Genomic DNA, 16,785 nt, shown 5'->3' with positions numbered 1-16,785 from the left:
CCAACGCGTGCTTGTGATACACCGTCCACCTGGTTCCTAGTGGGGGCTGCAGGTGTGTCACATCTGTCACGCCAGTCCTGACGCATTTCCGAGCAAACCACTGGTTCAAGGTCCTCCTCTGCACCTGTTCAAACTTCATGACCTGACGCAACATGTTTGCAGAGGTTACATCTGGTATCATTGCAACAAAATGCAGAAGCTGTTTCTTCAGACGAAAAATGGTATAAAATGCGCTGATTCCGCATCATAGTCGCACTCCTCAGCAGCAGCAGAACCAGCAGCAGCAGCATTTACCGACATGGCGTCCAAACTGATCATCTTGTTCGCTCTGGCCTCTGTGCTCCAGGTACGTGCAGTCTTTACTCTCAAGTCTACTGCAGGGTAGCATCATGGCTGTAGCACCTGGAGTGCTCTGTGTCTTTTTCATCTTGGTATTTGGAGGTGTTTCATCTAAATTGAAACTGCGTGATTCAGCCACTAACATATGTAACTGACCTGAAGATCAACCATTACGTCCGATTCTGCCTGTAGTGTGTACCATCGCGGTACTGAGGAAACATGTAATCAGGAAAGCGTTTTCGCCACCGAGGAGATCCGTTGTTGCCAAACAAAAACCAATAAAAACACCAGCACCTGTATGTTATTTCTATATATGTCGCACACACACTGACCACTGAGCTACGGAAGAAATTTCTGTTTACGTTTTTTCTTATATATATATATATATATATATATATATATATATATATATATATATATATATATATAATATTTTACACCTCTAGTTCCGTAGGACTACATTGAGGAGCAAATCTCCATGGTCATGGAACGTGTGAGCATATGAAATTCAACAGAAAAGTGAAAACATAAAAATAAAATGTTTATGAATCCAAAAAGACTACAAGCTATCATTTTATATAAACGCAATCGATAATGTAACACAGGAATTAGCTCAATTTTTCAAGGAATTCTTCGACGGACTAGAAGGACTGACCCATAAGGAAACTCTCCAGTTTAGATTTCCAAGCACGTGTATTAAAGACGAGAGTTTTGAATTTTATTCTATATTCAAAATGGATGCTCAAGAGTCAAAGAGGTAGGATCAAAATGCAGATTGGACTTCTGCCTAGCATGCACTGTGTGAAATCTGATACTGTTAACAAAAACTGTCATTAAAGAGTGTATACATTGAGAAATCTGTTTCGAAATATTAAGACTGATGAACAAGAGTCCGAAATAGATTCGCGAATTTACACTACTTACTTCTCGAACCGTCTGTTTCTGAGCCGAAAATACCCGTTGAGAATGAGAAGAGTTACCCCAAAATACGGTACTATACGTCATAAGCGAGTGAAAATAAGCAAAGTAGATTACTATTCGTGTCGAACTATCACGCCCTACAGATACTGATGTTATAGTAAAAATGTCAGCATTTAGTCTTTGGACAAGATCCTGAACATAGGCATTCCTCGACGGTTTAACATCTATCTGAACACCCAGAAATTGGAACTGTTCAGTCTTACTAACCATATGCCCAATCTGTGTAATTATAGCTTCAGGCTTTGTTGAACTGTGTGTTAGAAACTGCGGAAACTGTGTCTTACTGCGATTTAGCGTTAGTTAATTTACTACAAGCCACCAACTTATGTCTTGTACTGCACTAATTGAAACAGCGACAGTGCTCCATACAACATCCTTTTCCACAAAGCTAGTGTCATCAGCAGACAGAAATACTTTAGAATCACCTGTAATACTAACAGGCACATCACTTACATAAATAAGGAACAGGAGTGGCCCTAGCACTAACCTCTGGGGCACCCCCATTTAAAAGTGCTCTTCTCGGATGCCACAACGTAGCCATTCTCAATACTGTGGAGACTGACCCTTTGTTGACGGTCCACTTACAAAGTTGACAGTTGATCTCGTGTGATCGTTACTAGACCGATACTCTTTCTTTCCAGTTATTCTATTAAGATATGGAACTACAAGGGTAGTGAAAAGGTAGCTGGAGGGTGGTCTCAATATCAGCAACCTGCAATCTGCAGTATAATGTATCTGGCATCCACATCTTCAACAATGATTATCGCGTTACTTGCATTGTCGTGCAGTCACCACCATCGTCCTCTTATTCTTCTTCTTTTCCTTTTTCTTCTTCCCCTTCTCCCTATCCATCTTCCCTGCTTTCTCCTTATGTCTTTCCGCAAAGAACTCTTTTGCAGTCTTCAATATCACCGCGTTTCTTTCGACGTGACTTTTCAATCAATTTCCCATTTCTCTTTTCGTTGAACTGGAATTCTTCTCACAAGCCACACTTATGTCTTACTTTATTTACTGTACATCCCTCATTTGTGCATTGAACGTACAAAAATTCGGCTGTTGCACAAGGTGCCACATTCAATACTGACTTAGGAAATTTTCTGTGCATGAAAGTTTCCTGATATTTTAACTATATCATTTCTGAAATAACGCTCACACTCACGAGGATTAACTGCTTTCACTTTGATAGCCTAAGGGAGCCTCGAATACACATTTCCCCCGAGTGTGACGCAGTCCACACTATTCCAGAATGAAACCTGACGATGTAGGAAGTCATTTAATATCCACATTTAGAACACATTTTCACGTTCAAAATTCGGATTCCCAACAGTAAAAAAATCGGTATAGACAAACTGAAAACCAGACTGTTGCAGGACATGATAAGCTGATAGCGAACAGTGGTTAAGCTACTTCTCCACGACCACCGGAAGCCTAGTGATACAGACTTCCTCTTACAGTCCGAGGATATTCACTAACAACAGTAGTCCAGTTTTGTTTTAAATTCATCCCCAAACTAAAACACAACATTTTCCTCAGCGGCGCATAGCAGCTTATGCTCAGTATAATGTGCAACCATTTGGGAGGTGTCGCATTTTCATTTTGATTGAAGTCTTAATCAATGTTGAAGGAAAACTCACTGTTTCATGGTACAACCATTCTAATATATCATTAGTCCTAATGGAGACAAAGCATTCCAGACACTCTGCATGTTATGGATGGAGTGACTTTATTGTCTCTTGTTACTTTACAGATTGGCACATCGACCCCCACGTGGGGTCTTATCGGTGGCCTGGGGGACGTGCTTGGCTCGTTGGGACAGGCCGTAGGTACGATGGTCAACGCCACCCACGAAGTCGTCTCGGGGATCGAGAATACTGTCAACACTGCTATCCAGACGGGCGAGGATCTTCTCGTGGACGCCCTTAACACGACTGCTAACGTCGTGTCCGACATACAGGTGGGATTATAAACAGTGCGTGAAAGACGGTCACGATCTATAAGAGGAGTTACAATATTGGAATCATTTTCTTTCATTGTTTGCAGGCGGATGTCCAAGACCAAGTTGAGACAGCGGTAGAAGGAGTTATGGTAAGCAACTAAGTACTAGACGTGATGTCATATTGTTGTAGTGCTGCATAGTTTTTGGCGAAGGTACACATTCATATTCACACGCTAAGTTCTTACATCGTGTCAGAATATACGTTTTTGACAACCTTTATGAAGCTAATGTTTCTAGAAAGTAACATACAACTCAAACTGCCGTATTTTTGTGCCACTCTCGTAACCAACGTCCGAAGTAAGTGGACTGGACCTGCACTCGGATAAACTGCTCAAATCTCTCCGGAGTTTTCTATACAGAGAAAGAACGTGTAACTTTTCAGCTTGTATTGTATTGTATGGAACTGGGGACCTAGAAACGATGGAGAGGCTTCGTCCCCGCCATAGCTCTCAGTGGTACACAGCCCCACAACAGGCTACAGCTGTCTACTCACCCCACCACCGCCCCACACCGAACCCAGGGTTACTATGCGGCTCGGCCTGCAGTGGACACCCCCCTCCCCCGGAACGTCTCGCACTAGACGAGTGTTATCCCAATTTTGGCGTGGTAGCGTTATGATGGTGTACGCGTACGTAGAGAAAGTGTTTGCGCAGCAATCGCCGACTGAGGCGGAATAAGTGGAACCAGCCCGCATTCGCCGAGGCAGATGGAAAACCGCCTTAAAAAGCATCCACAGACTGGCCGGCACACCGGACCTCAACATTCATCCGCCGGGCGAATTCGTGTCGGGGACCGGCACGCCTTACCGCTCGGAAAGCAATGCATTAGACCGCAAACCGGGCAGGTAACTTTCAGCTTAAAAATCAAACGATGTGGCGCTATTGCTAACTTCCTGAAATCGCCATGTGGAGGTCCAAAATTTCTGAACAGCGATAAAACGTGAGGCTCCTGAGGGGCCTTTGAAACGGCCGAGGCCAATTTCTCATCGTATTATGTATAAACCGACTTTTGGTTCGGTGTCTAATAACCACGTCGTCGTGTACACTTTGAACACCATTTTCCTTTCAAGCCTATAACTATCGTTTGGTTTGGTTAAGGGTGATAAAAGAGGGTTCGACTTGTTTTCGTAAACTTACTGACCATCGACATAAATGTAGCAACTTTGTTTTGTCATGTGAATTGCACTGTCTTGCGGTTCCACAAGCATTTTTCGATGAGTCGCTTTTCGTACAAGAATTCAAGGAATAAAAAAGAAATTGTTTAAAATATCAAGTGTTCTGTAATTGATTTGGTGAAAAGAAAGACGTAACAACAAAACGTGTCTCTCGTCGTAAACGGAAGTGTGCGCCACCTAAATAACAGACACATCATTAACGGTATTTTACAGTAAGGAAAATTGTAGAACAGTTACAGGTCGTACATAAATGCTGACATAAGGTCTCGGAAGACAAGAGATTTTACGAGGCACAACGCATCTGCAGTAAAAGTGTTTCCAATGAAACTATAAAAACAACAGTTTTTACAGGATAATTCCTTAGTTTCCTTTCGTTTTCGTAAACATAAATACCACCACTTTCACATGTCGTTCCCTTGAGATTTAGATGATATTTAACGCCTGTGTAAGTCCATGAACTTTTCATCAAGGTAATACATTTTTTATGGTGAGTGAAAGGGGCATAGGGTCAAATAATGTGAAGAAGTATCACACCCCACAAGAAAAAAGAGATTACATTCGTCTCCATATAAATCCCCCTAATGCAACACAGAACTGGTTAAGCTCAACTTACCTGTCATATTTCCGTTTGCTGTATCATTTAAACCCACAGCGTGAACTACAGAACATAGCAAACATAAGATTTTTTTTCACTTTGTTATTTCACGACAAACATCTGAAATAATTATTTCACTAAATATATTCTTTAACATTTTTGTGTGTAAAGGATGTGTAAGAACAGTTTTCAGCGAATATGTATTACTTCATAATCCCATAAATTTTCTGTTTCTTGCTGCAAAACTTTAGTCGTGATTTCGTCTTCCCATATCAGCATATTTGCTGTGATTATGCCTTTACCTGATGACTTCGTTATTTCTCAGTCACGCAAATGTTTTACATACTTCTTTTCCGTCTTCTGGAACTAAATATTCCTTCCTTTGTTCCATAATTTTTCTTGGCCACTTATCTTCAAGGTTCTTCACAATTTAACAAGTTCTCGAAGTATTTGTCTAAGATCTCACCATTTTCATCCTTGTTCACTGACAGTTTCTCTTTCTTTTTCTCTTCGAAAACTCATGATCTGTGGTTGGCTTCAAACTGAATACAGTTTTTCAGTCATATAAGGCTTTTCTTATATTTCTGGGAGATAGTACTTCTTTTGGACTGGCATAGCAATTTCGCTGTCAGTAAGCATGTTTTTTTTCTGTTGCATCAGATGTATCTTACATTTTTCTACGTAGCAAGCTTTATGGATGCCTGAACTTTTTCAGTTACCCGATCGCAGTCTCCAGTTCACTACCTGTGTCTAAGTGTTACCTGTAATGATTTGCCAAAATTTACAGGATATTATCCCCGGAGTCCATTTTCTTTTCCAGTAGTAGTTTGTGAAACTCGCTTCTGCCTCCTTGCAGCTTCTCACAGTCCACTTTCATTGCCTTATTGAGACACAGATATTTCTTATTTACAGGAATATGAATAGTTTTATGCGCGTCAAGAAATGATAAATCTCGATTGGTTTCTTTGGGAACTTCCACGTTAACAATTACGCTGGTGATTCGTACTAAGATGGCAATATGGCACAGATGATATTCTCTGAGGCCTCTGCACGGCGATCATTATATTTTCCTTTTCCTGAAAAGTGTTACATAGAATGTGGACCTGATTTTACAGTCAAAATTTTCGCCCATCCTTTAACACTTGCGTTTACTCTGTTGTGGGTTGAGTAAAGTTTTTTCCAAAACTATCATTTTCTTTCTGCTTGTAGACTGAAATCGTCCCTTAGAATTATTACAGTGTTGTTTAAGTTTTGTGTAGTTCGTCCTCTAACTGATCCCAGAGTGCTCCTACTTCCTTTGGATTTCTTGAGTTTTACTGATTTACGGGAATGTGTACAGTACATAAAGGACACTTCTTTTTTGCACGTTACAGTGGCAGCGGTGATTATTCTAAAGGGAGAACTAAACTCAGTTACAGAATGTGTTTTGGCTTTCCTACACTAAACACTGAGCCAAGCTGTTAATGGTTTCTTCTGATTATCACGTTGCAAAACACTAACGAAACCATTGCACAAACTACTCCGTTCGATTAAGAACTGATATTCTAGAGCCAACAAGAATTATAGTTGTATATGAAAAAAGATGAGCTGGTTATGTCGTCTCTGTAATTAATCATACTACGGAAATAAGCTTATTATATAAGGGCCTCAGGAAAGTTGCTACAGATGGCACCATGTTCCCAATATTTATAAGGGGTCAATAGAGATTTGAGAAGAAAGGTTTTGGTGGTTAAATCTACACAAAAATGAAGAGATGCGTAACTTATCACCGAAGAAGTAGAACTTCAGTCCTACGGTAACTTGTGAAACGATTCACATCTCAACTGTAGCTTTGACTCCTCATCAGTTCTCCTCAGTGCCTTTCACACATACAGAGTATTTGGCTACAGTTACATAAAGTGACGTAAATTACAGCTGTAGTACAGAAATTGAAATACAATATCAGAGTTAGTTGCAATCTTGTGTTTTCCTACCAAGTAAAGAAATTAAATAGTGCAGTATTGTGTGAACCCCAGATAATCACCTTCATTGTCAATTCTTTTTCCAACAAATATCGAGAAATAACCTTAAATCATAATATATATATGAAGATGGTATCTGTTTCTTCAGACATGTCCGAAAAAACAGATACCATCTTCATACACATATATAGTTAAGGCACATCGGCCATTTGACCAGCTTCTTCTATGCGGATGCACGAACAGTGCCCAAACTCTTACGGGAATCGGCAAAAAGCAGCGAGTATTGAGTATAATGGGCAGGGGCACTATGAATATAGTGCGGAACAATAAGTTGGGAATGAGGGTCTCACGGCATGCGTGCCAGAGATAAACCCCTGCAGTCGCACTATCCTCTGTGTCCTCGGTGACTCAGATGGATGCCGGCACGGTAGTTCAGCGTGTTCGGTCAGAGAGCTGGTTGGCATCTCTAATAAAAAAACTGAGTGGAAGGAACAACAAACGAACTTGAACGGATGTCATGTGACATCCGCAACGACCAAACACAACGATCAACAACGGACAAAAAAGAGGATAGAACGTCTGCCATGGAAGCAGAAGATCCTGAGTTCGAGTCCCGGTCGGGGCGCACATTTTCGACCGTCCCCGTTGACGTACATCATCGCCTGTATGGAGCTAAGCGTAGTGATTTCATTGTAACTTAAATCAGACATTGGACTTACACGTAGATTTTGATAGACTGTATTACATTAACAGATGAAGATGGTATCTGTTTCATATAATTTATTTTTCCTAACAACGTTCCCACGTTTCATGGCTATTGTTTCTCCCTTTTGCTTACAGACGAGTGTGTTGGACACTCATCTGTAACTGAGGTGACAGATTGGTGACATAAATCCCAATCTGTTTAGTTCTCTATAGCCCCTAAGAAAATAGAATTTTTGAGCGAAACCAGTGGTCACACATTTGTTCCATCGCTAATGCTATGCTCGCGTAAAAGTTGCTCTGCACTCCACACATAACAACAACAACACTACGTAGACGTCACCGGCTTACTACCTGACTACATTCTTGATGTATCCGCAGCCGGATCAAATGACCTTCTTGACGCGATATTTCAGGAGGCCCGCTGGCGACCACCTTCAGGTAAGAACACTGGTTGCTAAATCTCGCTGGCGCAACGGACACTTTCATGCAGATACAAAGACGACATCAGTAGCGCCCGGCGTTACTTCAGCATATTTGTCTCAAATCAGCTTCTGTTACAAGAAGGGAATACATCCCCTAATTCGTTTCCAGTCGTTTAGTTGTAAACCTCGGCCCCAGTTATCCGTGTGTTCTCGTGCCTTCTTCTAGAACCTGACCGGCAGCGTCTCGTCTGGCATTCTGAACTCTGTGTCTTCGCTGGCCAACGGCATCGGCAGCGACGTGGCTCAGGTGATCGGCCTGCTCGACAACGCGGCCGAAGACAGCGTCGACGCCATCGTCCAGCTGACGGCCGACGCCACCGCCTCCTTGAACCAGCTGGTGGACCTCGCACAGGCAGTGGGCGACGCGAAGCTTAACATGGTCGTGTCCTCACTCAAAGGGGTAAGAATAGCAGCCTGCTGGATAAAAAATGAAACTTGGGATGCCAATTTCGTTATATAGAGTTGAGCAGCAGTTTATTCTGAAACATTTACTTCTCACAAGGTGACTCACTTGCCTTCGTAATTTTCACGATACAATGGGCTACAGCTACTGCTGCCTTTTACAGTTGCTCCAATTTTTTTTGTATTCGGTTATGAAAAGTGTCTTTAAGGCCGGCAATGCAGTTTTAGTTTTTGTGTCCCTATATATTTGTGGCTACTGCTCTTAATATGCTCCTATATATTGAAGATTAAATAACACGAACGAAAAACATGATCGAAGCAGCAAATGGGTTACCGCACTACTGAGAAGTTTTTGAATATCTCTAGGTTGCGACTGCAAGAGAAAAGGCTGCGTTTTAAAAATTCCTTTGCTGAATTACTCTGAAACTTTGGCTTAAAAATATAGTTAACACAGTTAACAGAATACAGTTAGGAATACAGCTGACATTAGCAATGACGATCTCGTGCTTACCATGTGCTTATTCGGCCGTTAGTTCCAAACCGAATGCTCTAGCTCACCTTGAAGTAGGTCCGCATTCATCGACTCAGTGTCGTCTGCATCCCGTTCCCATCTTCCTACGAAGTAAGCATAAAGGGACTGGAACACACGTCGAGGCTTCATGTACGAAAGCCGAACTATACTTACTACAACTAATTTAATTTGCTCATTCTCTTGCATATCGTTTCACTGGGTTACACACGAAATCTTAGTCAAGAAACAGAACTACGGATATCTTTAAACACAAGAAGGAACAGGTTGAATAGGGGTAGTCAAACTGTTTTACCCACCGTCTACTTAGGTACCTCTGTTAGTAGTAAAATTTTCTAACCGCCCAACAGTTCACAGAAACTATAATTTACAAAGTGGGGAAATAACTTCATAAAATTTACGAAGCAGAGCTACATCAAGTTAGATAATTTAATAATAATGTCTCACCAAATATTCTGTCAAAATTTTGTAAAGTGTAATGAAAATATGTTTAACCCCAAACGCCTACTACCCACCCTTATAGCTGGAACGCCCACTAGTGAGCTGTAGGGACCAGGGTGACTACCAATAGCTTAGAGGGATATTTGCTAAGGCATCTACGAACATTTAACATAGCGAAAAAAGAAGAAATATAATGAAAAATTAATGGAGGAGACAGATATTAGTAGTAAACAGAGCAGAAATTTTCGTGAATGATATCAGTTTTCGCACTAGCTGTTATCGATACGATTACACGATTTATTTTATATTACGTAGTTGAGTGATACATAGTTTCAGCTGTGTGGCGCGTCTCTAGTGCAACTCATGATGCGTTAAGTACCACACATCCTTACACTTGTGACACTGAGTAACTTTTATTTTCGTAGTACCCTGTGATATGCCTGTAATTATAAAACCCAGCTAGCCACACGTTGCTTCTAAAATTCGGCGACGCAGATGAGTACACTGACCCCTACCCAAATACGGACATTTAAGAGGTTACACACTATCCTTTGAAAATGACTACAGAGACAAAAATATATAACAGTGAACAACATAAAATATAAGGATGCTTCAATCCCAGCAGTAATTGTTAGTGCAGCAAACTGTTATCATACAAGAAGTTTAGCGTGGCTGTGGACCGTATTGCAACTAAAACCAGCAGCAGCTAGATATTCAAAGATTAAGAGCGGTGTAGACAGTGAAGGAGAACAGAATCAAAATACTTTGCAATTAAGAAAGTTAAGAAAACATGTGTTTTCGCATCTGCACGCAAACTCTAATCAGCTCATTTACTCAGGTAGAGGACACTGATGCTGTGTTTCAGTCTGTGGACACTGTGACGTCACTGGTGGATTCTCTGGTAGCCGCCAGCAGCAACAACACGAGCAGCAGACGTTAAATTCGACGCCAGCGCGGGGGAACATTCATCAGCTTCTTTGTCCTAACAGATGTACTGTAATGATGCGACGCCAATCGGAAATGCTGAATAAAAATGTGTGATAGAAATAACTAGAGTTTGATTTCTGAATATTCCTGTTACAACCTCAAGCTCTGATAACACAGAGCCAAACTTTTCAAATGTGAACCACAGCTAACGTTAGAAAACGTCTGCGCGGGCAACACACTTTTATCTGCAAGATCACCAACGTGGGATGTCTCCCACGATGAGAAATACTGTAGTCTTCATGGCTCCCACACATTGGCCAAAAACCCAGTACACATAATTTCGTCGCGAACATCGTCGTAGTGCCTTAATTAAAGGAAAGGAAATCCACTTTTGACAGAGATGTAGACTCGGGACACGTTTTCCCAGTGGACTATGTTCGCGCTCTCTCCCATGCCTCCGTGTTGACTCTCAAAGTCGTGAACTTAAAACCGGGCGCTTAGAAACCTTTCAGATAGAAAACGACCAATTTCACCGAGGAAAATCGCAGTCTCGGAGTGTACATATTGCAGAAAGTTAAGATTTATTCACTACTGTAAAATTCGCAACCCGTTGTAAACCAAGGATTCGTTAACAGAAGCCACTTAATTACATTATCTGATCAAACGTAGCCCTTTGTATTTCGGAATTGACCACCAGATATTACTAGAGGCAAATCCGCCAGTATAAAAGGAGGCAGGGAGTGTTGTGTTGTCAAAATCGTGGCACCAGCTGCACAAAAGGAAGGCGCCACCGCTCCCCCCCCCCCCCCCCCCCCCCGCTCTGGAATTGCAAGTCTGTACACAGACGTAAAGGAAATTCTCAGTCCTATCAGCCAGTTCAACGTCCCGAAAATTCTAGGAACAATTCAGAACACAGTAGCCCAGCTGAGGCAAGCTTCTGATCCGGTCACGAAATTTACGATAATATGCAATGCAGTTTTCAGGCTTCTTGGGCCTTAATCGAAGGTGCACGATCATGACCTGAAATGTCGATAGCATTCTGTTTCAAAGGAACGCCCTCCAAGAATTCCTTGACTCATATAAAGTCGACGTGGTGTGAATCACAGAGACGCGTCTAACACCGGATGACAACTTTAACGTACGAATCTACATAACGTATAGGACTGACAGGCCGAATCGACAAGGGGGCGGTACAGCCGTGTTAGTCAAGAACAGACTGCCGCACTGTTAACTAAACACACCACGCCTTAGAAGAGCAGACGCCACAGCAATAGAAACAGTAATAGCAGGGAGATCAGTCGCTCTAATAGCTGTTTACCATCCTGCACGGAAGCCAAACCTACATCCTAATGACCTCACCGACTTGACAAACAAGGCCGAATATGTGATAATAGGTGGTGACCTCAACTCCAAATATGGTGCATGGAATTGCTGGGCCACCAACACCAACGGAAGAATCTTACGTAAATACCTAGAAGCACACAGCGGCATTACAGTCATAGCTCCGACGCTCTTCCCCTACCATTGAACTCAGAGACCGGACATATTAGACATATTTGTCTGTAAAAATCTGACACCAGCCCACCATAACAGTAGTAAATGATCTGGACTCGGATCATAATCCGGTACTACTGTCACTAGACAACGACCCAGCAAGGCAATTTGACATTAGATCTATTTTTTTGGAAATTTGCGGTAAGGTCTTATGGGACCAAACTACTGAGGTCATCGGTCCCTAATCTTAAGCGCTACGTAATCTATCTTAAACTAACTTACGCTAAGGACAACACACACCCATGCCCGAGGGAGGACTCGAAACTTCGACGGTGGGAGCCGCGCGGACCGTGCAAGACGCCCCAGACCGCGCAGCTACCCTGCGCGGCACTAGAACTATTAAGACATCATATACCAACTGGGAAAGGTTCAGTAACCTTCTTCAGACGAACACATCGGAGATTCCACTGTTACACACAAAGAGAGCAGCCAATGCAGCATTAGCAAACATCAGTGAAATCATAGTATAATGCGGGAAGCAAACCACCACTGCTATAATCCACACCATCTCCAGAGGGGCTTTCCCACAGCATATTCAAGATCTGCTGCAAGAGAAGAAACACTACCGCCAGAGATGGCAAACGTATCGGGACCCAACAGACCGAATCAGGGCCGATAGACTCGCCAGAAAAGTGAGACGCGAACTCCAGGCCCACAGAGAAACCACCTGGGGAAACGTTCTTGCTGACACTGAAAATAACACGGAAAACTTCTCGAATCTTGTCAAAACCAGAAAGGAGAAGCAAGCCGTCATTAAGCCGCTCCACGGTAGAAATGGGATCGTTTACGAAGCGGAGGACAAGGCTGAAGCAATGGCCGACACTCTGGAACTGCAGTTCACCACTCCAGCAGCTGTCGATGACGAGAGCGACGATCACGAGAAACATGTCGTAAGGCAAATGAACATAATACTTCGAAATCTAAGCGACACCATGTTTTCACCAGTGGACACCGATACAGTCAGCACACGCTTCAGATATATACCATGGACAAGAGAAAGGCACCTGACCCAGACAACATCCTACCTCTTCAACTGAAACACCTACCTCAGAACGCAATTGAGTTTCTCACAGCCCCTATGCAACGCTTGTCTAACTCTTCAGTACTTTCCTCTGGCTTGGAAACAGGCAAAGGTCATAACAATACCAAAGCCAAACAAGGACCACCTCTTTCCCCAGAATCATAGGCCGGTCTCCCTGTTGAGTTTTCTGGGGAAAGTGCTGGAAAAGATCACATAGATGGAACTACAGATAATCACTACAGATAACAACATTATCACACAGGAGCAATTCGGCTTTATAGTGAGCATAGCACCACCCACCAATCCATGAGACTGACTGAGGAGATATGCAGAGCTCGCAACATCAAGCATACTACAGGGGCAGTCTTCCTTGACATATAGAAAAGTCCTTGATAAGGTCTAGCACCTGGGCCCTATCTACAAGCTCAATCTTCAAGGCTACCTCAAACACATCATTCACATTCAGGTATCCTTTCTAGGGAACAGAACGTTTTACATAAAACTATCTGGTGGCCAAAGTAATATCAGACAGATAAAGGCTGGAGTGCCGCAGGTTCCATACTCGGCCTAGCACAAATGACACAAATGACATACCAAAGCAACCAGGGGGTCATCTGTCGCTGTTCGACGACTACACTGCGCTATACAGTAGCAATAGAAATCTACTGTTTATTTCCAGAAAACTTCAGCACCACTTACAGTTCATTCAGAAATGGGGAAACCTGGGGAAGATAACCATTAATTGTACCAAGACACAGGCTATTATGTTCACCCACAGCAGAATGAGCCCCAGCATAGTTACTACATTTAGCAATGTAAGCTTTGTATGGCAAGACAACGTCAACTAGTTAGACATAATATTTGATAAGAGACATACATTCAAGAAACACGTTACCCAAATCAGTAGCAGAGGTTCCCAGCATATATCTTCATTGCAACCACTCTTCAAATGAGAAGGGCTAACTGTAAACAATAAGCTAAGATTATACAAGTCAGTAGTACTACCGCCGATATTATATGTATCAGAACTCAGGTCATTGGCATCAAAGAAGAGCATCAAGAAAGTTAAAGCAGTGCACAATAGATGATTGCGCTTAGCACCAAATGCGTCCCGCTATTTTCCCAATACAGATTTGCACAAATTGGCAAATATCGACCCCATCACCAAACTCATAAAACAAAATCAGAAAAATTCTTTGCATCAACCTCCAAGTATCAAAACATCAGAAGGTTAGGAATCACCCCTGACCACACCACAACAAACCTTCCGAAAAAGACTGTCACACGTCAATTTCAAGTCTAAACCAAATCAATCATCCTGACACGCAACCAAGACACACTACTAATTACGCCTTTGAACCCATCATTTCAACCCCCCAATCTCAGACAGAAGTCATGCGCTTCAACAGTCCTTCGACAGACATAGGGGTCCAGAACCCATCCGACAAGCCTCTCCGTGTTGCGGGCAGAGAAGTGGTAACGGCAGAATGAGACAGCTGGGAGACCTCAATGACCTCCAACGCAGACTAGTCTTTGGGTGTCACCTGAGTAACATATCCCTCAGGGACATTTAAACCCCACTAGATCTGCCCACATCGATTTTTGCTTATGTGAAACTGAAGCGGCAGCGCGAAGAATCAACTACAGCTGAACCAAGACCACTAAGATCTGACGTACTGATGGACAGGGACCGTAGATCACTGGGGGGTGTGGGCGGGGGGGAGAGGGGGGCGAGGTTGTCAAAAATCGCATGAAATCAGCGGATTGAAACACTCGAGAGTTCCTCAGTGCAACCAGCAGTCGATTAGGACAATGACTGTGCATAGCGAGTTAAAAAGAGTGCAACGGTCGAGTAAGCTCCTCACAAACCACACACTGCTGTAGTTAAAGCTAAGTAGCACATAAAGTGATGCAAACAGTGACGCCACTGGACAGTCTATAACTGGAAACGAGTGATTTGGAATGACGAATGATGCTATAACCTGTGTCAATTAGAGGAAATAGTTTGAGTTCCTCGAATCCCTGGAAAACGATACCTACGATGTATAGTTCAACAGTGAAATATGGAGGAGATGCTGTTGTGGTATAGGGGTGTGACTCCCTTATTGCACTTAAGGAAACGCTACATGGAGAAGGATATGAACACATTTTACAGCGTTTTATACTGTGGACACTGGAGGAACAGTTCTTAGACCACGACTGTATGACGATGCTCCCTGTCCTAAAGCAGCATCTATGCGACAATCGTATAACATTCCTGACAGGGACTGGCCTGCTCAGAGTCTTGACCTGAACTTAGTGGAAGAGCTTTATGATGAGTTAGAACGTCATCTTCGCGCAGACCCCAGCGCCCATCACTATCACCTTCTTTCGTTTTGGCTCTTGAGACTGAATAGGCTGTTATTCCTCCACTGCCAATCTGACACCTCATTGAAAGTGTCCCCAGCGTTCAAGCCATCAGAAAGGCGAAGGGTGTCCATATACTGTAATTATACACATGTATGTTTGTTAAGTTTTAATGTGTTATTGCAGTTAAAATATTTGGATAAAAAATCCTAGGTCAAGACCTCTAAAACTCCTTTATTAGATAATTAGTTTCGGCTCATAGATGAGCCACCTTCAGTTGAATAAAAAATCTGTTAATTATTTGATTCCGTGTATACAAGGCACCAGGCAATACACATAGTCATAAACCGTGTACCTGAATGGCTCTTCTTGTCATGTACAGACTAGAGTAGGCCGTCATGGTTACATACAGGTCTCTGACAGCCGTCATGCAGCTACTTCCTTGTTCTTGTAGCACTGCGAGTGACAAACGTGGCTAACCACGACGACATACTTTATTTTGTACATGAAAATGAGAGCGATTCAGCTGAACAGATTCTGACGATGTGTAATGCCGGGGGGCTGGTATACATGGAATCAAATAATAAAAAGAAATTCATTACACTGAAGATGGCTCGTCAATGACCTGGCACTAGTTATTAAACGAAGGACTTTCAGCGATCATGATATAGGAATTTTATCACATATTTTAAATTAACAGATCGCATATCTCCCGATTCGACAAAGACAAAGAACAATGTGTTATTGTAGTATTAAATGATATGTTTAATACAACAATAAAAGGTTGTGACCGAACCACAGTGAGACCATCTGCTTCCAAAAGAACCTCAAGTAACCAAAGAGTGGTATATTATCTACGTGTTTAGGTATCCAAAGACGATCTCTCTGGCAAATATAACAAATAAATCTATCACTTCTAATAATGTGGAAACCTTACGTCACCTCCTAACTACCAGTCAAGAATTTCACTACGAAGAATTTTGCTTAGAAATACAGCAAGAAATGTTTAAGAAACTATTTTACAAGTATACGCAACAGAAATAGATGTACTGAAATGTGAATAAATGTCAAAAGAGAAGGAAAGAAATACAAAAGGCTATACATTCAATAATCACAGAACAGAACAAAAAATCATTTCCTATTAAAGTAGTAGACATATGAAACATAACGAATAAGTAGTGGTAACATAATGTAGACAACCAAGATCTGTAATGTAACAAATAACTGAAAACAGAACTGAAACTGTTGTGTTTGTGAGCAGTTTAACAAGATGAATTCCAAAAGTAAATGACTTACATAAAATAGTACAGTGTGAACACTGCTTAGAGTGCA

At 42.1% G+C, this 16,785-nt stretch overlaps 1 protein-coding gene across 1 annotated transcript; it reads left to right on the top strand.

Annotated features, from left to right (window-relative positions):
• Positions 1-210: 210 nt before the first annotated feature.
• LOC124544619 lies at positions 211-10,655 on the top strand. The gene is made up of 5 exons (XM_047123219.1): positions 211-346; positions 3,068-3,274; positions 3,361-3,405; positions 8,400-8,633; positions 10,471-10,655. Exons 1-5 carry the CDS (start codon positions 299-301, stop codon positions 10,543-10,545), a joined length of 609 nt encoding a protein of 202 aa, XP_046979175.1. The 5' UTR covers positions 211-298; the 3' UTR covers positions 10,546-10,655.
• Positions 10,656-16,785: the final 6,130 nt, after the last annotated feature.

Source organism: Schistocerca americana, chromosome 8, assembly GCF_021461395.2.
Source record: "Schistocerca americana isolate TAMUIC-IGC-003095 chromosome 8, iqSchAmer2.1, whole genome shotgun sequence".
Taxonomy (NCBI): domain Eukaryota; kingdom Metazoa; phylum Arthropoda; class Insecta; order Orthoptera; family Acrididae; genus Schistocerca; species Schistocerca americana.
The sequence above is the reverse complement of the archived record's forward strand: the minus strand, read 5'-3'. Positions and strand labels throughout refer to the sequence as shown.

What these genes read in the sequence shown, in the direction of transcription:
- LOC124544619 (XM_047123219.1), top strand. Translation starts at nt 299, where the DNA reads ATGGCGTCCAAACTGATCATCTTGTTCGCTCTGGCCTCTGTGCTCCAG. An exon ending in CAGCGGTAGAAGGAGTTATG is followed by an intron (nt 3,406 to 8,399) that starts GTAAGCAACTAA and finishes GCCTTCTTCTAG; the next exon opens with AACCTGACCGGCAGCGTCTC. An exon ending in TCGTGTCCTCACTCAAAGGG is followed by an intron (nt 8,634 to 10,470) that starts GTAAGAATAGCA and finishes GCTGTGTTTCAG; the next exon opens with TCTGTGGACACTGTGACGTC.